General features: G+C 33.4%; 3 protein-coding genes across 3 annotated transcripts in view; 2 read left to right on the forward strand and 1 right to left on the reverse strand.

The window, feature by feature from the left end:
* The window catches only part of LOC134692299 (polycystin-1-like protein 2), a 38,798-nt gene extending 23,661 nt beyond the window's left edge, over nucleotides 1–15,137 (forward strand). The window contains exons 8-12 of the mRNA XM_063552749.1: nucleotides 1,904–2,027; nucleotides 3,722–3,969; nucleotides 8,956–9,130; nucleotides 10,256–11,467; nucleotides 14,881–15,137. Of these exons, the coding sequence (XP_063408819.1) occupies nucleotides 1,904–2,027; nucleotides 3,722–3,969; nucleotides 8,956–9,130; nucleotides 10,256–11,467; nucleotides 14,881–15,137 (2,016 nt within the window). The remainder of the gene's footprint in view (nucleotides 1–1,903; nucleotides 2,028–3,721; nucleotides 3,970–8,955; nucleotides 9,131–10,255; nucleotides 11,468–14,880) is intronic.
* A 191-nt stretch (nucleotides 15,138–15,328) lies between these two features.
* LOC134692300 (uncharacterized) lies at nucleotides 15,329–20,611 on the forward strand. The gene is made up of 8 exons (XM_063552751.1): nucleotides 15,329–15,458; nucleotides 15,985–16,131; nucleotides 16,560–16,904; nucleotides 17,638–17,835; nucleotides 18,224–18,568; nucleotides 18,714–19,344; nucleotides 19,941–20,160; nucleotides 20,576–20,611. The coding sequence occupies exons 1-8, from the start codon at nucleotides 15,329–15,331 to the stop codon at nucleotides 20,609–20,611; spliced, it is 2,052 nt and encodes a 683-aa protein (XP_063408821.1).
* A 1,904-nt stretch (nucleotides 20,612–22,515) lies between these two features.
* Nucleotides 22,516–24,039, reverse strand: LOC134692301 (uncharacterized protein K02A2.6-like). The gene has a single exon (XM_063552752.1). The coding sequence runs from the start codon at nucleotides 24,037–24,039 to the stop codon at nucleotides 22,516–22,518; it is 1,524 nt and encodes a 507-aa protein (XP_063408822.1).
* Nucleotides 24,040–24,319: the final 280 nt, after the last annotated feature.

The raw sequence follows: 24,319 nt of genomic DNA on the forward strand, positions 1-24,319 counted from the left end.
AGTCATTATGATATAATAAGATATAAATATTATAATTGATTTTGTTAATTAGAAGCTACTACTAACAATAGCCACTTCTGATCCAGTTTTACTTTTTGTGCAGGGTAACACACAGAGTATTTTCTATATTAAAGTAATAAGAAATGAGAAACGAGTGACCGGTGAAAAATGATGTTCTTCAAATTCTTGAACTAATGCATACAAACATTATAAACTTAGTCACTTCTGTGCACGAATTTATCATTTTTTTTCGTGTAAATTTCGTATAATCGTCATTTTTTTCAATCGGTCAGTGTTGTTGTGAAAATATGGCAGGTAATTAAAGTTCGTGTTTTGAAGCCGAAGTTTAACGATGGTCACCTGTTTGTCAACAATCGACAAAAACTAAACAAAAAATTATGGAAAGAGAGCACGTGTTTAACATGTAAATTCAGATAATAGTTTATTTTAAGGACATCCATACGTATTGTGATCACCGGATTTTTACGAGATGGGTCACACTGAGGTCACTTTGCATACGGAAAATATGTCGGGGGGATTGCTTGCTGGAAGGAAGCAATTAACATAAAGTAAACTTCTTCTAAATATGAGTAATTAAAGAATTTTCTTCAGAAAAAAGTATATGTAGATAAGTTTTATAATGAAAACTATCCATTTAGTTATAAAAAACATATGCATTATTTTTTTTATTTGAGGTTTCTTATGACTTTAATCCAATATTTTAAATATTCTATTCAACCATTTTCTGTGTGCAATACGTTCTTACATCTAAATTTGTGTAAAAAGTATTTCAATAACTACAAAAAAATATTAACTGTTTTACTGTTGACAAAATCCTTAGACACACTTTAAATGACTTCTTTTACGCTGAAAGGTCAATGTCATAATTTTAAATCCAGTCTATAATGGAAAGCCAGAAACTGTGAAAAATGTTTCTGAACACAACGTACATTGTTCAGTTTCCTTTAATTTACATTTCAATTAAAACGAATTAAATGGTAGAGTCGTATGAACAATCTTTAATCAGTTTTGTCAAATAAGCCATTTAAGGGGAGATAACTCTTTTAGTGCAAAATTTACACTGGGTAAATAGAGAAATTTTTAATTTTTACTTGTAGCAAGAACACAAGTTCGGTGTCACCATGTTTTCTTTTTCTTTTCTTTAATCATATTATGAAAAAAAGTAAAATCACAAAAATAATGAACTCAGAGGAAAATCAATTTAGAAAGTCCATAATCACATGGCAAAATCAAAACGCATCAAAAACGAATGGACAAGAACTGTCATATTCCTGACTTGTTACAGGCATTTTCAAATGTAGAAAGTGGTGGATTAAACCTGGTTTTATAGCACTAACCCTCTCACTTTAATAACAGTCTCATCAAATTCCGCTACATTTACATGATGCGTTAAATGATTTATTTCAAAATTCTATTTCATAGAAAAAAAATTATGCACACTAATGTGTTTTTTATATTGATAGAACGAGCTAAAAGTTATACTTTTATTAAGATTATTTTTTTATAAGATGATAATATGATAGATGAAGATGTATAAAAAGTAAACAACCGAACTCCTTGAAAATTCAAAACCAAAAGTCCCTTATAAAATGGCAAAATCAAACGCTCAAACACACCGAACGAAGGACAACAACTGTCTGTTCGTGACTTGGTACAGGCATTTAATATGAGATATTCAATTACTTGCTGCCAAGGTATCAGTTGTTAAATCAGGACTGAAACTGGTTTGGGAATTCCGTTTCCCAAAGTTTTGTTATGAAAGAGGAAGGAAATTGGTGATAAATCTATAAACATGTTAGTCTTACAAGATTGGAAGCAATTCTCTAAAGTTTTCTTGATACCATATATTATTCATAATTGTTCCTCTATATTTTATTTAAAGGTTTTTGCTTTTGCTATTCTAATTGCATTGATCACGAGAAAACCTGCTGATGACGAGACCATCAGTCTCGATTTAGACTCCGTTCAGAAGATTGCGAAAAAACATCATGGGGATGAGTTTACAGGTAAGAAATTATAGCAAATGGCTCTTATTTATGAAATTAATGTAGAAAATGTAAGGAACTATATGTTTTGATCCGACATTATCGACGTCTTGACAATGCATATTGTTGTATGACGTCAAAGTGTGAAATAACCACATTTATCATATACTTAGACTAAATAACATATGATTTTTACTGTATGATAATATCATTAAATCAACGTAAATTCCATATTTTTCGAATTGGTGCTTAGCGGGCTGATATGAAAAGTTTATCACATGCTTCGAGTGTTATCACATGCCTTTCCGTAACGTTATCGCATGGCATTCCGGTGATGCTCGGCAAATTCCGGAAAATATACCTCAATGCTACATTTTCACTAAAAAACTTACAAAGTAGTGTACAATCTCAATTTTATTAACGAAACAATTATTTGGATACTGGAAAGTATATTTTGTAAAATAATGAAAAAAAAAAAAAAAAAATCAAATTATTAAATAAATGCGTTTTTTTAAAGTTTCAAACATAATTTAGAAAGTTACGTTAAAAAGTTCACTTTTTCAAACAGTGTTCATTATGTATATTTTTGAATAATTTCTTTTGTCGTTTCGTCCATATTAAAATGTTGTTTTTTTCTGTTGAGGCATCTGATAGAAAGATTTCATATCGAATGTACTAAATTTGGAGTCCGACGTCCGTGAACTTTTCACTCTTTGAACTTCTATTTGGGAACCACGTAAAATGATCAACATATGAATCTGTGATTTTTCTCCATTGTTGAAGCATATGATAAAAAGATCATAACATGTCATTTTTCATATCGCATGTATTATCAACCCTCGGTCAATATCAGCCCTCGAGCCATGCGGCTCTTGGGCTGATATTGAACCTAAGGCTGCTAATACATGCGATATGAAAAATGCCATGTAATAATCTGATATTATTTCACATGTGAAATTATTGGTTTTTATTTAACTGGAAAATCAATATAATTCATTGCAACCAATGTAAAAATTTAAGTTAATTAAGTCTTTTTTTTATTGCAAAGATGCATGCAAGTATAATTGATTCGTTTGTTACATATTGATATTTGTCAAGTTGAATTATAAAGCTGAGTAATTCTTGTGTCGGTTATTGTAGACCGAAATTATATAGTGCTTTTGTTATTCCTTTGTTTGTTTAATCGATGATTTTTGGTTAATGATTTAAAAAAAAAGAGGAAAATTTCTACCGAATATCAAAATAGTAGGGAAACAAATGATATATCTGTGGAGAAGTTGATTCCCACAAGTTCACAATACAAACAAATGATATACCGATGGAGTTGTTGATTTCAACAAGTTCACAATACAATCAAATGATATACCGATGGAGTTGTTGATTCCAACAAGTTCACAATACAAACTCCAATAGCAATCTGTTTGTTCGGGATACGTTGTCAATGATGTGAAAAACTTCAACTTCACTTCTATGTTTACACGTGCGAAAAGGGATACTACAATAAAAGATATCACGCCGGAATATCATACAAACAACATGATAAGAGTGAATCTTCATGAAATGATTATCTCTCGACGCACTTTTTAATCAAAAGTTTTAGAAATTTCTAAGATTTCACTGGAGCATTTTTAGATTATCTTTGAAGATTTTTTAACATAGGGTATATTATTTGTTAAGTTAATTGATTGCTTTTCAGTTATTTTATATTGTTCTAGAATTGAAAGTCGCGGTCTTGGCAAAAGAAGGACCACCAACTGCACGTCTGATGAAAAAACAAAGAAAACTGCTGTTGAAAGAAAGAATTGCGAAACGTGCATTTTACAAGTTGATACTTCATATAGGTTTCGCAACTGTGTTGTTTTGTATTAGTTATTTAAACAAAGACCAAAGAGGATACTTATATAAAGCACATATTGAAAGCCAGTTGTATGAATCCAGAAAATATCATTACGGATTCTCAATGGTAAATATCTCTTTTAATGCATTTTATTTGTTTGTGTATGATGTGCCGTGTGTATTTATTTGTGATATAAAGTACCAATCCAAATATATCATTTACAGAGAAACTGCTGAAAGTCGTGTTTCACAATTTGATAGACAAAAAGTATCAATATGTGATATATCTCATTTTGAAGTCATATAGTTAGAAAAGGAAAAATTAAAATATCAACCATTCAACAGAAATGATATCAGTATGAACGAATATTTATGACTTAATAAGAATAAATTTTACATTTTACACTTTACAGCAAAACAGATTAATAATTTTATTACTTGTTTAAAGGCTACTTATACGACTATCAAAATAGTCGGACCAAGGTACAGTGGAGATCACTTCTAACCTCTCATTAAATCTGTCAGAATCTGTCAGGAGAACTGTTCTAGGACAGTACGTAGAACTGTCAGCCTGACACCTTTTAGTCAGTTCTAGGTTAGAACTGTTCTAGCTAGAACTGATTTGGTCAGTTCTACCTAGAACTGATTTGGACAGTTCTACCTAGAACTGATCCTGACAGTTCTACCCCAGAACTGATTTGGACAGTTCTACCTAGAACTGATCCTGACAGTTCTAATCTAGAACAGTTTTAGTCAGTTCTACTTCTAGAACAGTTCTGATTACAAATTCTACGGCTAGAATTGATTTATAAATTCTACGGCTAGAATTGATTTATAAATTCTACGGCTAGAATTGATTTATAAATTCTACGGCTAGAATTGATTTTTAAATCCGACGGCTAAAATTGATTTATAAATTCTACGTCTATAAGTTTTAAGATATAAAAGCTTCGGCAAAATAGCGATTAATATTATAAAGAGTTTTGCTATTTTGTCGGTTTTATTTCAAATTTTTCGTCGGCAAGAGAACATGTTTAACCCCGTCATATTCTGCATGTATGTGACTGTTCCAAGTCTGGAGCCTGTTATTCAGTGATTTTCTTTTGTTGATGTGTTACATAAATTGTTTGTTTTTCTTTCATTTTTGAACATAGTTTAAGCCGTTAATATTGGGAAAAAGGGGGGTGGGGCATTTTTATTTCAATTGTTTTACATTTGTCATTTGGGGAGTCAGGATGGCTCATTTTACATAAAAAAAATTATCTGACCTTAATCTTTGTGTAATATGTTATTCTGGCCCAAACCACCAGGGACGGATCCAGCAGTTTTAAAAGGGGGGGGTCCAACTAAATGTCCTCATTCAAATGCATTGATCGTCAAAAAAGGGGGTCCCCCACCGCTCCGGATCTGCCATTGAGTCACTATTAACTTAAACTGATCATATTTGATTTCATCATATAAATCTATATACATTTAGCTGCAAACTGCAGGAATCCAGTTTATCTTTAGGCAAGGATACCAATTATATTGGAAAACATTAATGATTTCAAAATTTTATTTGCACTCAATTTATAGTACTAGCATGTCCTCTTTTTATTTAAAATATTGAATTGAAAAACAAATGTGATATCTTTTTACAAGTAGTTTTCATACCTCGGACGGACCTGTTATACAAAAATCTTTTGACCGCATCAATCTAAACTGACCTTATTTGCTCTTTCTTCCTGCAAATCTATATAGCTGCACAGTAATTCAGTTATAAATTTAGGTCAAGAGGGACTGTAATATACAAGTTACAGCAATATTGGAAAACAATGACCTCAAAATGTTGTTTACATGAATTTAAAGTGCTAGCATGACCTCTTTTTATTCAAAGTATTGATTGGTAAACAAATATCAGTAGTTTTCATACTTCAGACTGAGTCGTGTAATAAAATATTTTGACCGCACAAATCTAAACTGACCTTATTTGCTCTTTCTTTCTACAAATCTGCTTAGTATATAGCTGCACAGTAATTCAGTTATAATTTTAGGTCATGAGGGACTATTATATACAAGTTACAGCAATATTGGAAAACAATGACTTCAAAATTTTGTTCGCATGAATTTATAGTGCCAGCATATCCTTTTTACTCAAAGTATTGCATCGTAAACAAATATCAGTAGTTTTCATACTTAAGACTGAGTCGTGTAATAAAATCGTTTGACCTCATCAACCAAAAATGACCATATTTTCTTTTTTTTATGCAAGTCTATATATAGTTGGACAGTATATCAGTTATAATTTAAGGTCAAGAGGGACTGTAGTTTATAAATAAGTTAAAATAACTGCAATATTGGAAATCAACAACCACAAAAAAAAATTGCATTGATTGAAAGTGCCATTATTTCCTACTCTTATTCAAAATATCGCATCAGAAACAAACATCTGACAGCTAGTTTTCATACCTCAGACTGACTCATGGAACAAAAATATGTGTCTGGGCAACAACAACCCAACCATAGAGCAGACAACAACCGATCACGATGGATTGTATAATTCAAATGACAGCGTGTCCTCTTTATATTCAAAATATTGAATTGTTAACAAATTTCAGAAGTTTCGATATATCAGACTGAGTCATTTTAAAAACAAAATTTTTTGACCGCATCAACCAAAACTGAACATATGGGACCTTTTATAGCTTGTTGTTTTCGGTGTGAGCCAAGGCTCAGTGTTGAAGGGCGTACATTGACCTATAATGGTTTACTTATTTTTAAATTGTTATTTGGATGGAGAGTTGTCTCATTGGCACTCACACCACATCTTCATGATCTTCCTATATCTTTATATTCTTTATCATGTCAATATATATGGCTTCATTGTAAACCAATAATATTTCTTAGTCAGGACAGATATATTGTATGATAAAGAGGACACCAAATTTTATCCACATCATTTTAGAGCGCCATTATTTCCTCTCTGTATCGATAATATTACTATTTAAGGAATGACTGTAATATTTTTTCTGTCTATGAAGAAATAACATAAAATATTTGGTGCACACTGATAAATGCGCGTAGCGGGTTTTTTAACAGTGTGCACCACATTTTTTTACGTTATTTCCAATAGACAGAAAAAATATTACAGTCATTTCTTATAATTTAATTCTAAATTTCATTTTAACAAAATGTTTAAACCTTGGCAAACCATAAAAAAACGTTGATGATGTTACGTTCACATGACTAACTTATGTCAATGGGTGTTGATAACAAAATAACGTCAGAAGACCCGTTACATCCAAACTTAAATTATTATATATTGAACCGTCACAAAAGTGACTTTTTAAGTCAGTAGTTCATGATGTTTTTTTTAAACAAAACTATTTAACGGCATAATCCAACACTCACATGACTGATTCATATACTTTATTTTAAAATGAAAAGTACATGTACATGTATGAGAAGTTCTCTTCTTGGGAATAGTATACTGACTATACTGTTAATATATAATTTGAAGAAGGACAATGATTGGTTTTGTTTGTAGCCTTACGTCCAGTGGCAAATATTTCATTTATGTTCAGATCGAGTATATTTTTCCGACTTTCAGGACTCCCAGATCATAATCGTTATGGATAAGTTTGGCAACGAGCTAATGCAAATGTACATACAATGACATAGTTCTTTTTACGTTTAACAACACTGATTTCATTAATCCCATAATCCATCCACTGTACAATTTTTGTTTGAACATTTGTCAAAACAGAATCCTAAATCATGAATGTAAATCCAAGGCAAACTGTTTGAAACAAGGTAAATTAAGACTAAATTTCCATGAATTAAATGCAGAGTTATATTTATGAAGAGACTGTTAAAAACGGGGAACGAAGAAACGTAAACAATGATGTTTCATTTGCAATCTTATAAAAATATTTCTCCGATGAGTTGGATAACCTCCTATCCACTTCGATATTTGTACATGTATAAATTTTGATCAGTAAAAATATAGAAAAATCCGCTATTATATAAAGTAAAGTAATTGGAACTGATTTTTTCTTCTAAATTCTAAAGTGCCCTTTCTGCAGTGACGTCATTTAGAACTGTTCTTCAGTCCTGACTGATTTGGTCAGTTCTGCTGACAGTTCTACAGTTAGAACTGATTTGGTCAGTTCTACCTAGAACTGTTTAAGACAGTTCTACCCTAGAACTGATCCTGACAGTTCTACCTAGAACTGATTTAGTCAGTTCTACCTAGAACTGATCCTGACAGTTCTACCTAGAACAGTTCTAGGGTAGAACTGTTCTAGCTAGAACTGTTCTAGGACAGGTTAGAACAGTTCTATGACAGATTATTCTGACAGTTCTAATGAGAGGTTAGAACTGATCTCCACTGTAAGTAAAACTGACTCATGTGTTCACTTAGAATTATTTACAGTATTAAAAGAAAACATATTCATTTAAAACTAGATTTGTTTTACCACACAAAAACAAAGGATTAGGTCCGGTAAGGACCGATTTTGGTCTCAAATTTCATGTTCATCTGACGAAAGATTTTGACCAGTTTTTAAACACTATAGTGTCTATTTTATTTGAATCAATTAGTTTATGTGAAAGATTTTGACTGATTTAGTCATAAAAACGCACCGATTATAGCTGAAATATGAAAAATCTACCAATTTTGCCAAAAAATGTAATTTTTCAGTTGGTTTTTGTCAAAAATGAAAGTGGCCGCATCCGTGTTCATCCTCAACCTTTATATATGTTATGTATTATTATAAAATACAACTTAGATTTCAATATTAAGGATGAACACGAATGCGGTCACTTTCGTTTTACACGAAAAACGTCTCAAATTTAACTAAATTGCTAGAATTGTGAATATTTCAGTAATTTAGTATGACTTTATGGTGCTAGTTCCCGATATGTGTGCTTTGAATAGTCAAACTCAGCCCAAATTTATGTAGCAGAAGCGTTCTTTTATCCAATGAATAACTAAAAGTTTACATTTTAACAATTTTGTAAAACTGCTATATGTTGGGGCCAAAAAAGGGATCTTACTGGAAATACTCCTTTGGGTTTTTTTTTTAAATTTATAGTCAAATACAAATTTATTAGGAATCATTCTTCAATATAGGTATCGTCACCTGAAGCATTCTGGGAATGGACTAGAAAGACGTTAATACCTTTGTACTTTCCAACAGCATCGAACAACGGCGGAAGCATAAGTATTGCCGACAAGTTCTTTGTAGGGGATATGGCTAACCTTAGACTAGGTCTTGTTAGACTACGACACGTCAAAGTGAAAACAGGTATCACTCTTTTTAGACCTTGAAGACAAAAAACTGTACCTTATCAACATACGATATCAAGTGAATGATAAACATTCCTTAAAGAGGGACGAAAGATACCAAATGGACAGTCAAACTCATAAATCGATAATAAACTGACAACGCCATTGCTAAAAATGAAAAAGACAAACAGACAACCAATAGTACACATGACACAACATAGAAAACTATAGAATACGCAACACGAACTCCACCAAAAACTACGGGTGATCTCAGTGATAACATATCCGGTAAATAGTCTAATTCGGTAGGTCATATTCATGACAGGGATAACATATGACAATCTTTCAACTCATTGTCCAAACAGATTGTCAGTGAAGGCAACTGAGATCGTACATTATAAAAAACTAAAGGATATATACTCTATAAAAGATTGGTGTCCATTAGTTAACTAAAGAAGTCGATAATCTTGTGAATTCAGTAGCTGGAAGTGATTTCTTGAGCCTAATGAGCTACGATTGAAATAATTAATATCAAATATTTTAGAATCAATTACTGAAATTTGGTTATGATAACTGATATAATTTTGACACATTTAACAAACGCCAAAACATGAATTCTTGTTTCGTAGGTTTATAATAGAGAAAGATTTAGTACAACGATGGCCGCCTTACATTTAACGCTTGCATTTTATATCCATTTTTGTCGAGCTAGTTACTTTTGTCGCAAAACCGAGACATACTAGAGCAATCCTACATTCCGTCGTCGGCGTCGTCGTTCACAAATATTCACTATGTGGTTTAAGTTTTTGAAATTTTAATAACTTTCTAAAACTATCCTGCATTTCTACCAAACTTTGACAGACGCTTGTTTATGTTCATAAGATATTATCCAAAAGTAAATTTTGTAAAAGAAAATCCTATTTATTCGTATTTCACTTATAAATTGACTTAGTTTTTCTGCCAGTTAACATTAAATTCACTTTGTAGTTTAAGTTTTTAAAGTTTTAATAACTTTCTTAAACTTAAATATTTGTTTTCATATTTGAAAGTTAAATTGCAAACAAGTCATCATCAATCATTTTGTAAAACTCAGCGATCCATATTTGTTTAGGGGCCAGCTCAATTTTATAAATATCTCTTTCAGCTAAGTGTTACGCATCAGAGATTGTCCCAGGTCATTCTTGTGCTAAGAAATATGACGACAAACTAGAAGAGACCAGTGATTTGTGTAAGGAATGTTCAACTCCATGGACAACAGATGCGTGGAAATATACCACAGCTAAAGAAGTTTGGGGTATCCCTATCATAGGCATTTATAACACATATGGTGGCGGCGGGTACATCCAAAGCCTCAGCAATAACAAGGAAAACACAGAAAACACACTCGATGAATTACTTAAACTTCGATGGATTGACCGATATACAAGGGCAGTTTTTGTTGAGTTTGCACTCTATAACCCGAACATCAACGTTATCTGTTACTCGATATTCTTGGCTGAATTTCCTGAGATTGGAGGCGCGTTTAATTGGGCTGATTCACAATGTTTCAGACCAACATTAATATCAAGTGCGACAGGGTTTGTGAATGTATTCCTTAGTGTCATCTTCCTCGTTTTGGTGATAGTAAAAATTATCTTTTTAATAAAAGGAATAAAAAAGGAAAAATTGAGATTTTTTGTTAATTGTTGGAACGTTTTAGATATTTTTATAGCGCTATTAAGTTTGATAGAACTAGGAATCTGGATCACAAAATTCATTTTTACGAAGAAAGCACTCGCTTTATATGCAGATAACAAAAACGTGTTCATAAATTTCCAGCACATAGTAGTCTGGGAATACATATTTAATGTGGTACTAGGACTGTTGGTCTTTATTTCTACTTTAAGAATTTTAAGTGCATTAGGATACAATAGAAAGATCGTGGAAATCGCTTACGTTTTAAAATATGGTTTTAATGATATAATAAGTTTTAGTTTTCCATTCATGACTGTATTTGTAGCCTTTGTTATGTTCGGTTATCTGGTCTTTGGGGTTTCTGTGTATGAATATAGAAATCTGTTTGTTAGCTTTGGAAGTTTGGCCAATACATTAATTGGAAAGAATGCATTCAACAAAATTCAGCAAACAGTTCCAATTCTTGGAGAACTATTTTTCTTTGTGTATGTTTTCTGTGTACTGTTTACTTTAATGACAATATTTGCTGCTATTTTGAACAACACCATAACAGATGTCAGAAACTCACACAATAAAATCTCAGAACAAGTTGGAATTATGCATATAATTAAAAGCATCGGAAAGGACTTACTTGGACTAGTGGGAATCCATGTGAAACGGACGAAAAGGGATATAAACAGAGGTATTTTTTTTGTATTTTTTATTTTTTATTATTTTTTTTTTTATTTTATTTTATTTTATTTTTTTTTTTTTTTTTTTTTTTTTTTTTTTTTAATTTAATTTTATTTAATTTAATTTAATTTTATTTATATATATTTTATTTAATTTTTTTTTAACGGGGGGGGGGGGGGGGGGGGGGGAATTAATCGCATTTATTGAAAATAGAATAAATCCATTCTAACGTGGATGCCATAATATATGAGAGAGCCGTGGTGTAGTGGTTAGTGCATCGGACTACTAGCATAAAGGTTCCTGGTTCGATTCCCGTCTGGGATGAAAATTTCAGGAACTCAATTTTCGGCTCTCCCTTGACACCATTTGCGAGTATGGTCTTGAGGAAACGATGATAGTCCGTCGGAAGGGGACGATAAATGGCTGACCCGTGTTAAGAGAGAGCCATATCTCTTGCACGTTAAAGACACCCTTGTAGATTTCGAAAAAGAGTAGGCTAATGCCGCTACAAGGCAGCACTCGCACCCGCAAAGTGGAAAGGGATTAATATAAGTTGCAAAACTTGTTTCCCAATCCACTATAAATAAATATGATTAAACTAAATAATATTAAGCTTATAGATAGATACTAAACTATCAAAATAACAAAATATAAATTGAAAAGAATACAACATAAGTTAGACTAAGTATTAAAAACCTGTAAAGTATCGTGTTTCTGTATTGTCAATGAAAACGTTGTTTTAGAGTTAACTATCTCAGTCTGGTTTTAGACCCAACCATTCATGTCAAACTGCCCTCATTAATAATATTGATAAATGGCTACATGAAATGAATGATGGATATATCAATTTGGCAGTCCTCTTGGATTTTAAGAAAGCTTTTGATGTTGTTGGTCATGAAATTCTATGTAAAAACTTCTAATTTATGGCTTCCATAAAGATACTGTTGATTTTTTCAAATCATATTTGAGTGAAAGAACACCAAGTTCATATAAATAATCAGTTTTCTGATACAAAATTTATAAATTTTGGTGTTCCACAGGGCTCAATACTTGGTCCCATTTTCTTTGTTTTGTTCATAAATGACCTTCCATTACACACCAAAAACTGCAATACAGACTTGTATGCTGATGACACAACTATGCATACATCAGGAAAGACTATTGCTGATACGCAATTAATAGTACAAGATGATATCCAATGTGTTGAAAAATGGTTAGAATTGACTCAAATCTGTCCTGGACAGGCCATATTAATTACTTATGTTCATCAATTTCATCTAGACTTTTTTTACTCTCTAAAATCAAAAAAATTCTAAATATTGATATAAGAAAATTATTAGATAATGGTTATATTCTCCCACTGATAGATTATAGTTATATTATTTGGAGCGGTTGTGCTAACAATGAGCTAGTCAGAATAATAAAATTGAAGAAAAGGGTTGCAAGAATTATTTAAGATGATGATCCACTTTCATCATCAGCTCCACTGTTTAAACAGCTTGGATGGATGACAGTAGAGAACAGAATCTCAAACCACAAATCAGTTTTGATGCAGAAATGCCTTAAAAATGAAGCCCCTGTATATCTCACTAAAAAAATTAAAGAAATGCCTTTAATATGTATGGTTAAAGAGTTATATCACTTTACATTTAATTCTAAATATAAGATTGGCAAAAACTCCTATGTAATGTCTACGCAGCTTTTCAATCAGTATTTATAAGTTTATGAGTTATAACATGTCGAAAATGAAAATTTAATTAAAATATGTAGTCGATATCTTGTACGGTTTATGAAAAGAAATGAGAATAAGCCAAAATCAAAATTTATAATATGACCTTGACCATTGACCTTGATCTTATTTTCTTTTTTGTTTTACCTAGGACCTCAAATCAAAAGACCCTAGGTCTGTATCACTTATAGTTTACCAGTTTTAAATGCATATCACTTATATTAAATATATAAGAGTAAATAACTCTCATATGGAATCTCTATACCACTTCGGTCAACATTAAAACCTCGGTCACACCTTACCGGAAAGCACAAACGGACGACTAACGGATGAAAAAAAGTTGTCCGTTGACAAAATTTTTGTTATCCGTTGGGATTCCATTGATGTACTGACCGAATAAAACGGACGTATAACGAATGCATAACGGACACTTACCGGACAGAACGGATGTCGAACGTACATCCAACGGACAAGTACCTCATAAAACGGACAACTAACGGAAGCGTACCGGATAAAACGGATGACCAAGATTTACGGAAAAATCATAGGCGACAATAATAAAACATGTAAATCGCATAAATATTCATAATGTTTCTGTGTAACTGGTTTTGGTTTGTTCTTCAAAATTCCGCCTAAGGGCGGTGTCTGGCCTGAATAATAACTGCTTGATTGTGAAGACGTGTCTATACTCTAAGATCGGTTATGAATAACAAGAATTCATGAAAAATAATAAATCTGACATACCAATAATTGGCATTTCTGACACGAAATTTTCAATTGGCATTTATCCGTTTCAGATCCGTTCATCATCCGTTTTATCCGTTGCACGTCCGGTAGAAGTCCGTTTTTCGTCTGTTCAACATCCGTTTTATCCGTTAAACGTCCGGTAGGAGTCCGTTGGTGAATTCATCTTCCGAAACTCCAACGGATGTATAACGGACACGTAACGGATACAAAACGGAAACCAAACAGTCGAGTACCATACAAAACGGACGACCGAATATTGTATTCGTTAGACGTCCGTTCAAAGTTTTGAACATGCTCAAAATTTTCAACCGGACAGAACAGACGTCGACGGATGAAACGTACAATTAATGGACATGCACCGGATATGTACGGACGTCTACCGTATAAGAATGGACGTCTAACGGACATGAACGGATTGAAAAAAAAAGTTATCCGTTAGGCGTCCGGTCGAGCTATCCGGTAAGGTGTGACCGAGGTTTAATTAAAACATCCTGAAGATATAACGAGCAATTTGGTGAAATAAATTTGTCAGTTTATTATACGGTTGTAAAGTATTAGTAATAAATAACAAGAAAGCAGTGTTCGGTTAGGTAACTCTTACACGGAAAAGTATTCGGTTAAGTAGTGTCAGTTTCAAAAGCGTTTTAACTGTTCGATATCAAATACCAAATGTCTTGCGAAATAACCAAACAGCAAAGGAAAAAAAAAATAGGCGGAAGAAAAAAACCCGATATATTTTGATAGGAAAATATCAGAATTGGGTTTAATATTTATGTTTAAAGTATAAAACTAACGGTCTGATTTATAATTTAACATTTTTAATAAATTATTGATGTGCTACTGGTACATGAACTACAGTATGTCGTAAGACTGATATTAGGAATCAAATTTTCTAAAAAGTATTTACAATATATCGGTATTTTATTTCTTTATTAATTTGGTTTCAGATGTTGTCAATTCAGGAATGAAAGGCAGAGGTTCAGTAAGCTCTGCACAAGTTTTACATCTAATCAGGGGAACACTTGGTGATGCATGTGATAAAGGTAATCTAAATCTAATCAGGGGAGCACTTAGTGAAACATGTGATAAAGGTAAAGTTCTACATCTATTCAGGGGAACACTTGGTGATGCATGTGATAAAGGTAATCTAAATGTAATCAGGGGAACACTTAGTGATGCAGGGGATAAAGATAATCAAATATAATCAGGGGAACACTTAGTGATGCATATGATAAAGGTAATTAGATATAATCAGGGGAACACTTAGTGATGCAAGTGATAAAGGTAAAGTTCTAAATCTTATCAGGAAAACACTTAGTGATGCATGTGATAAAGGTAATTAAATCTAATCAGAGGAACACTTGGTGATGCATGGGATAAAGGTAATTAAATTTAATGAGGGGAACACTTGGTGATGCATGTGATAAAGGTAATCTAAATCTAATCAGGGGAACACATAGTGATGCATGTGATAAAGGTAATCTAAATCTAATCAGGGGAACGCTTGGTGATGCATGGGATAAAGGTAATTAAATCTAATCAGGGGAACACTTGGTGATGCATGTGATAACGGTAATTAAATCTAATCAGGGGGACACTAAGTGATGCATGTGATAAAGATAATATCAATCTGATCAGGGGAACACTTAGTGATGCATGTGATAAAGGTAATTAAATCTAATCAGGGGAACACTTAGTGATGCATGTGATAAAGATAATATAAATCTAATCAGGGGAACACTTAGTGATGCATGGGATAAAAGTAATTAAATCTAATCACGGGAACACTTAGTGAAGCATGTGATAAAGGTAAAGTTCTACATCTAATCAGGGGAACACTTGGTGATGCATGTGATAAAGGTAATCTAAATCTTATCAGGTGAACACTAAGTGATGCATGTGATAAAAGTAATCTAAATCTAATCAGGGGAACACTTAGTGATGCATGTGTTAAAGTTAATCTAAATCTAGTCAGGGGAACACTTAGTGATGCATGTGATAAAGGTAATTGAATTTAATCAGGGGAACACTTGGTGATGCATGTGATAAAGGTAATCTAAATCTAATCAGGGGAACACTTGGTGAAGCATGTGATAAATGTAATCTACATCTAATAAGGGGAACACTTAGTGATGCATGTGATAAAGGTAAAGATCTACATCTAATCAGGGGAACACTTGGTGATGCATGTGATAAAGGTAATTTAAATCTTATCAGGTGAACACTAAGTGATGCATGTGATAAAGTTAATCTAAATCTAATCAGGGGAACACTTAGTGATGCATGTGATAAAGTTAATCTAAATCTAATCAGGGGAACACTTAGTGTTGCATGTGATAAAGGTAATTGAATTTAATCAGGGGAACACTTGGTGATGCATGTGATGAAGGTAATCTAAATCTAATCAGGGGAACACTTGGTGAAGCATGTGATAAAGGTAATCTAAATCTAATCAGGGGAACACTTGGTAATGTATGTGATAAAGGTAATCTAAATCTAGTAAGGTAACATTTGGTAATGCATGTAATAAAGGTAATCTAAATCTAGTAAGGTAACATTTGGTAATGCATGTGATAAAGGTAATCTAAATCTAGTAAGGTAACATTTGGTAATGCATGTGATAAAGGTAATCTAAATCTAATCAGGGGAACACTTGATGATGCATGCGATAAAGGTAAAGTTCTAAATCTAATCAGGGGAACACTTGGTAATGTATGTGATAAAGGTAAAGTTCTAAATCTAATCAGGGGAACACTTGATGATGCATGCGATAAAGGTAATCTTAATCTAATCAGGAAAATACTTGGTGATGCATGTGATAAAGGTAAAGTTCTAAATCTAATCAGGGGAACACTTGATGATGCATGCGATAAAGGTAATCTTAATCTAATCAGGAAAATACTTGGTGATGCATGTGATAAAGGTAATCTAAATCTAATCAGGGGAAGACTTGGTGATGCATGTGATAAAGGTAAAGTTCTAAATCTAATCAGGAAACACTTGATGATGCATGCGATAAAGGTAATCTTAATCTAATCAGGAAAATACTTGGTGATGCATGTGATAAAGGTAATCTAAATCTAATCAGGGGAAGACTTGGTGATGCATGTGATAAAGGTAAAGTTCTAAATCTAATCAGGAAACACTTGGTAATGCATGTGATAAAGGTAAAGTTTTAAATCTAATCAGGGGAACAATTGGTGATGCATGTGATAAAGGTAATCTTAATCTAATCAGGGGAACACTTGGTGATGCATGTGATAAAGGTAATCTGAATCTAGTAAGGTATCATTTGGTAATGCATGTGATAAAGGTAAAGTTCTAAATCTAATCAGGGGAACAATTGGTGATGCATGTGATAAAGGTAAAGTTCTAAATCTAATCAGGGGAACAATTGGTGATGCATGTGATAAAGGTAATCTAAATCTAATCAGGGGAACACTTGATGATGCATGTGATAAAGGTAATCTAAATCTAATCAGGGGAACACTTGGTAATGCATGTGATAAAGGTAATCTAAATCTAGTAAGGTAACATTTGGTAATGCATGTGATAAAGGTAAAGTTCTAAATCTAATCAGGGGAACAATTGGTGATGCATGTGATAAAGGTAATCTTAATCTAATCAGGGGAACACTTGGTGATGCATGTGATTAAGGTAATCTGAATCTAGTAAGGTAACATTTGGTAATGCATGTGATAAAGGTAAAGTTCTAAATCTAATCAGGGGAACAATTGGTGATGCATGTGATAAAGGTAAAGTTCTAAAACTAATCAGGGGAACAATTGGTGATGCATGTGATAAAGGTAATCTAAATCTAATCAGGGGAACACTTGGTGATGCATGTGATAAAGGTAATCTAAATCTAATCAGGGGAACACTTGGTAATGCATGTGATAAAGGTAATCTAAATCTAGTAAGGTAACATTTGGTAATGCATGTGATAAAGGTAAAGTTCTAAATCTAATCAGGGGAACAATTGGTGATGCATGTGATAAAGGTAATCTAAATCTAATCAGGGGAACACTTGGGTGATGCATGTGATAAAGGTAAAGTTATAAATCTAATCAGGGGAACAATTGGTGATGAATGTGATAAAGGTAATCTAAATCTAATCAGGTGAACACTTGGTGATGCATGTGATAAAGGTAATCTAAATCTAATCAGGGGAACACTTGGTAATGCATGTGATAAAGGTAATCTAAATCTAGTAAGGTAACATTTGGTAATGCATGTGATAAAGGTAATCTAAATTTTGTAAGGTAACATTTGGTGATGCATGTGATAAAGGTAAAGTTCTAAATCTAATCAGGGGAACACTTGATGATGCATGTGATGAAGGTTATCTAAATATAGTTGGGGGAACATTTGGTGATGCATGTAATAAAGGTATTCTAAATCTAATCAGGGGAACAATTGGTGATGCATGCGATAAAGATAATCTTAATCTAATCAGGGGAACACATGATGATGCATGTGATAAAGGTATTCTCAATCTAGTCAGGGGAACATTTGGTGATGCATTAGATAAAGGTAAAGTTCTAAATCTAATCAGGGGAACACTTGATGATGCATGCGATAAAGGTAAAGTTCTAAATCTAGTCAGGGGAACATTTGGTGACGCATGTGATAAAGGTAATCTAAATCTAATCAGGGGAACACATGATGATGCATGTGATAAAGGTTAATCTCAATCTAAACAGGGTAACAACTGGTGATGCATGCGATTAAGGTAATCTTAATCTAATCAGGGGAACACTTGGTGATGCATGTGTTCAAGGTTATCTAAATCTAATCAGGGGAACACTTGGTGATGTATGTGATAAAGGTAATCTTAATCTAATCAGGGGAACACAAGGTGATGCATGTGAAAAAAGTAATCTGAATCTAATCAGGGGAACACTTGGTGATGTATGTGATAAAGGTAATCTTAATCTAATCAGGGGAACACAAGGTGATGTATGTGAAAAGGGTAATCTAAATCTAATCAGGGGAACACTTGATGATGCATGTGATAAAGGTAATCTAAATCTAGCCAGGGGAACACTTGATGATGCACGTGATAAAGGTAAAGTTATAAATCTAATCAGGGGAACAATTGGAAATGCATGTGATGAAGGTCATCTAAATCTAGTCAGGAGCACATTTGGTGATGCATGTGATAAAGGTTATCTAAATCTAGTCGGGGGAACATTTGGTGATGCATGTGATAAAGGTTATCTAAACATAGTCGGGGGAACATTTGGTGATGCATGTGATACATGTTATCTAAATCTAGTCAGGAGAACATTTAGTAATGCATGTGCTAAAGGTAATCTAAATATTATCAGGGGAACACTTGGTGATGTATGTGATAAACGTAAAGTTCTAAATCTAATAAGGGAAACACTTGGTGATGCATGTGATAAAAGGTAATCTTAATCTAATCAGGGGAACACTTGGTGATGCATGTGATAAAGGTAATCTAAATCTAATCAGGGGAAGACTTGGTGATGCATGTGAAAAAGGTAAAGTTTTAAATCTAATAAGGGAAACACTTGATGATGCATGTGATAAAGGTAATCTTAATCTAATCAGGGGAACACTTGGAAATGCATGTGATAAAGGTAATCTAAATCTAGTAAGGTAACATTTGGTAATGCATGTGATAAAGGTAATCTAAATCTAGTAAGGTAACATTTGGTAATGCATGTGATAAAGGTAAACTTAATCTAATCAGGGGAACACTTGGTAATGCATGTGATAAAGGTAATCTAAATCTAGTAAGGTAACATTTGGTAATGCATGTGATAAAGGTAATCTTAATCTAATCAGGGGAACACTTGGTGATGTATGTGATAAAGGTAATCTAAATCTAGTCAGGGGAACACTTGGTGATGTATGTGATAAAGGTAATCTTAATCTAATCAGGGGACACTTAGTGATGCCTGTGATAAAGGTAAAGTTCTAAATCTAATCAGGGAACACTAAGTGATGCATGTGATGAAGGTAATCTTAATCTAATCAGGGAAACACTTGGTAATGCATGTGATAAAGGTAATCTTAATCTAATCAGGGAAACACTTGGTAATGCATGTGATATAGGTAATCTTAATCTTATCAGGGAAATACTTGGTGATGCATGTGATAAAGGTAATCTTAATCTAATCAGGGAAACACTTGGTAATGCATGTGATAAAGGTAATCTTAATCTAATCAGGGGACACTTAGTGATGCATGTGATAAAGGTAAAGTTCTAAATCTAATCAGGGAACACTAAGTGATGCATGTGATGAAGGTAATCTTAATCTAATCAGTGGAACACTTGGTAATGCATTTTATAAAGGTAATTTAATTCTAATCAGGGAACACTTAGTGATGCATGTGATAAAAGTATTTAAATCTAATCAGGGGAACACTTGGAGATGCATGTGATAATGGTAATAATGGTAATTGAATCTAATCAGAGGAACACTTGGTTATGAATGCATAAATGTGATAAAGGTAATCTAAATCTAATCAGGAAACACTTAGTGATGCATGTGATAATGGTAAATAAATCTTATCAGGGGAACACTTGGTGATGATTGTGATAAAGATAATTAAAAATAATCAGGGGAACACTTGGTGATGCATGTGATAATGGTAATTATATCTTATCAGGGAACACTTGGTGATGCATGTGATAATGGTAATTAAATCTAATCAGGGGAACACTTGGTGATGCATGTGATAAGGTAATCTAGTTCTAATCAGGGGAACACTTGGTGATGCATGTGATAACGGTAATATAAATCTAATCAGGGGAACAATTGGTGATGCATGTGATACAGGGAATTAAATATAATCAGAGGAACACTTGGTGATGCATGTGATAGAGGTAATCTAAATCTAATCAAGGAAAAACTTTGGTGAAGCATGTGATAAAGGTAATCTAAATCTATTTAGGGGAACGCTTGGTGATGCATGTGATAAAGGTAATTAAATCTAATCAGGGGAACACTTGATGATGCATGTGATTACGGTAATCTAAACCTAATCAGGGGAACACTTGGTAATACATGTGATAAAGGTAAAGTTATAAATCTAATCAGGGGAACACTTGGTGGTGCATGTGGTAAAGATAAAGTTCTAAATATAATCAGGGGAACACTTGATGATGTATTTGATAAAGGTAACGTTCTAAATCTAATTAGGGGAACACTTGGTAATGCATGTGGTAAAGGAAAAGTTCTAAATCTAATCAGGGGAACACTTGGTAATGCATGTGATAAAGGTAAAGTTCTAAATGAGTTTAACTGTCCCTTTGGTATCTTTCGTCCCTCTTCCAAATCTAATCAGGGGAACACTTGGTAATGCATGTGTTCAAGGTAATCTAAATCTATTCAGGGGAACACATGGTAATGCATGTGTTCAAGGTTATCTAAATCTAATCAAGGGAACACTTGGTGATGAATGTGATAAAGGTAATGGCCCTATGTAACATATTGCAATACATATAAACAAAGATATGACATCTGTATTTGGAAAAGGAGATGTGATTGTTGTTTGCCTATCACCTAGCGAAAATAATGTACTAGTAATCGGTATTCAGCCATACCAATCGCAATCCAACATAACAATGAAATCTGGAGAAATTTTAATTTTACGACAACCATGTTAAAATGCGGTTCATTTGAAATCAATGATTACTCAGTCTGCTGACCTTTTTAGGTGGAGAGTACATGTATACTCTGTAGTCAAAAACCCACCTGCGCCTTATGACGATGTAAGCTTCTTCCATCCATCTCCGACGGAATTGCTTAGAATTTATGAACAATCAAATTGTTTTCCTTCTATATTATCGTAAAAACATTAAGAATTGACAAGTCTTGCTCAGGTTGCATATTGCTATAAAAATAATTTACTTTAAAACATTTAGAATAACGTCAATATTTGTTCCGGTCTTTAAAAAGGAAATTTCTGATATATACTGTCAATGTATACATCATGGTATCAGTTTGAAGCAATTTTGTGTAATGCAGTAAGAACAGCTCAGAGGTAATCTTTTCTATATCTAGATATAACGCAGCATAAATTTATACTTTTTAAAGGCAAATTTCATTTCATTAGTCTTATATTCTTCACTTGACTAACTAAATGACAATAAAATGTATTGTTATAAATTATCATGGTATCTTTGCAATTGCCTTTTTTTAGTTAATTAACCTAAAGATATACCTTCTCCGTTACCTAGGATTACATGTACATGTATCAGTCTTATGATTGTGATTGTTATGTTGTGTGTTTGGCTGTTCGGGCCGTATGAGTGGTAAGGCATATAAAACGTGTGACTAGATGGAGGGAGCCATTTTTAATCATGCTAAAACGGAAGTGATGAACACAAAATACAGATTTGTATAAAAGAAACGAATATAATAAAGTATAATCGTTACATCCTTCTTTCTTTAAGAAAAGCTAATTAATCAAATCAAAATGATATTTGCAAAATTAATGTCTATCAAAAGAATTTGTATTGACTAGTTAATTGTTAATCTCAAAATCAAAGACTTGACTAAAAAATTCACTTTAACAGTTCAACATTTTCATAAACTTTTAAACATTTATCCAGTATCAAAGTCATTGTACTTTTGTGGAAACTTCACTTGTCTTCCGGATCTGGTATTGGTAGATTGTGGATTTCTAATCGGCTGGACGGACGGATTACAATCAACATTGGGTTGACTGACACTAGGTTCCATAGACGGACTACGAGGCGGTGTCGCGGTTTGAGTATTGTCAATGTTTTGATTTGGTCTGTTATCTGTGCTAGGCGCGTTTTCTGGTATTCTATACAGATTAAAGTCAATATCATTTGGCCTCACGTAGGTGTCAGATTGTTTGTTTGTACCACTACTTATACGTATGTCTCTCCTGTTTCGACGCAATTTCTGTCCTTGATCGGTGTTCACTTCATAAGATCTAATGTCCACTTTTCTCTTAATAATACCTTTTGTCCAAGTTTTAGTACGATCATTCGGTTTCGGAGAAATCCATACACGTTGTCCATTTTCTAACTCTTGTAAGTCTCTCGCGTTTCGGTCATAATATTTACGCTGTTGATCTTTATTTCGTTCGATTTCCTTTGATGCGAATAAAGGAATAAGTGGTTTCAGGAGAGACGATGAAATTGGCAATTGCGTTTTCGTTCTTCTACACATAAGTCGTTGGGATGGACTGCTAGACATTCCTTCGGTTGGCGTGTTACGGAAGTCTAGAATACTCAAGTAAATATCTTTATTGTCTTTTCGAGCACGTTTCATGAGTCTCTTTGCGGATTTCACTGCTTGCTCTGCTTTACCGTTACTTTGCGGGTAGGTCGGAGAAGACGTTTTATGGTCAAATTCCCATTCGGTCGCAAATTTCGCAAACTCATTGCAACTAAATTGTGGTCCATTATCAGATATCACGGTGTCGGGTATGCCATACCTTGCGAATAAGGCTCGTAGTTTGCGAATGACGGTTTTCGGTTTTGTGCTCTCTAGAAAGTCAATTTCCCAAAAATTAGAAAAATAATCCACAGTCACAAGATAGTCCTTTCCTTCGAAACTACACAAATCGGTTCCAACTTTTGCCCATGGTCGGTCTGGGACTTCGTGCGGAATTAAAGTCTCTTTCTGCTGTTTATTCTCAAACATTTGACATGTTTCACACGATTGAATATACTGTGTAATGTCAGAATGCATACCGGGCCAATACAAGCATTCTTTTGCACGGCGTAAACTACCACCAATTCCAATATGAGACGAATGAATACGTTGCATCATGTCCATACGGAGAGTTCTCGGAATAATTGCTCTTTCGCCACGGAAAAGAATACCATCTTGTACAGTTATTTCATCTCTAAAATCGAAGTACGGTTTCGCAAGTGAGGGTGTGTCCTCGCGCTTAATCGGCCATCCATGTAATACGGTAGTTTGCAGTACTTGCAAAGACTCGTCATCCTGTGAATGTAACTTAATGTCTTTCACTCTTGATTCGGTCATCGGCAAATATTTCACCATATTTATAACTTCTAAATCCTTTTCAAAGCTTGTTGTATCAGTCTCTTTGAGATACGCACGGCTCAATGTATCGGCAATATACATTGTACTTCCAGGTTTATATCGGATATTGTAATTGTATTGCTGTATTCGGAGCAACATACGCTGTTAACGTCTCGGAGCGGCTAAAAGTGATTTCTTCACTATCGACTCAAGAGGTTTATGATCGCTGTCCACATTTACAATTCGTCCGTAGGTATACTGGTGAAATCGCTCAAGGCCAAATACTACGGCTAACATCTCTTTTTAAATTTGAGCATAACGGGTCTCAACATCGGTAAGTGCTCTGCTTGCGAACGTTATCGGTTGTCCATTTTGCAATAAA

This window comes from Mytilus trossulus, chromosome 12, assembly GCF_036588685.1.
Source record: "Mytilus trossulus isolate FHL-02 chromosome 12, PNRI_Mtr1.1.1.hap1, whole genome shotgun sequence".
Lineage (NCBI taxonomy): Eukaryota > Metazoa > Mollusca > Bivalvia > Mytilida > Mytilidae > Mytilus > Mytilus trossulus.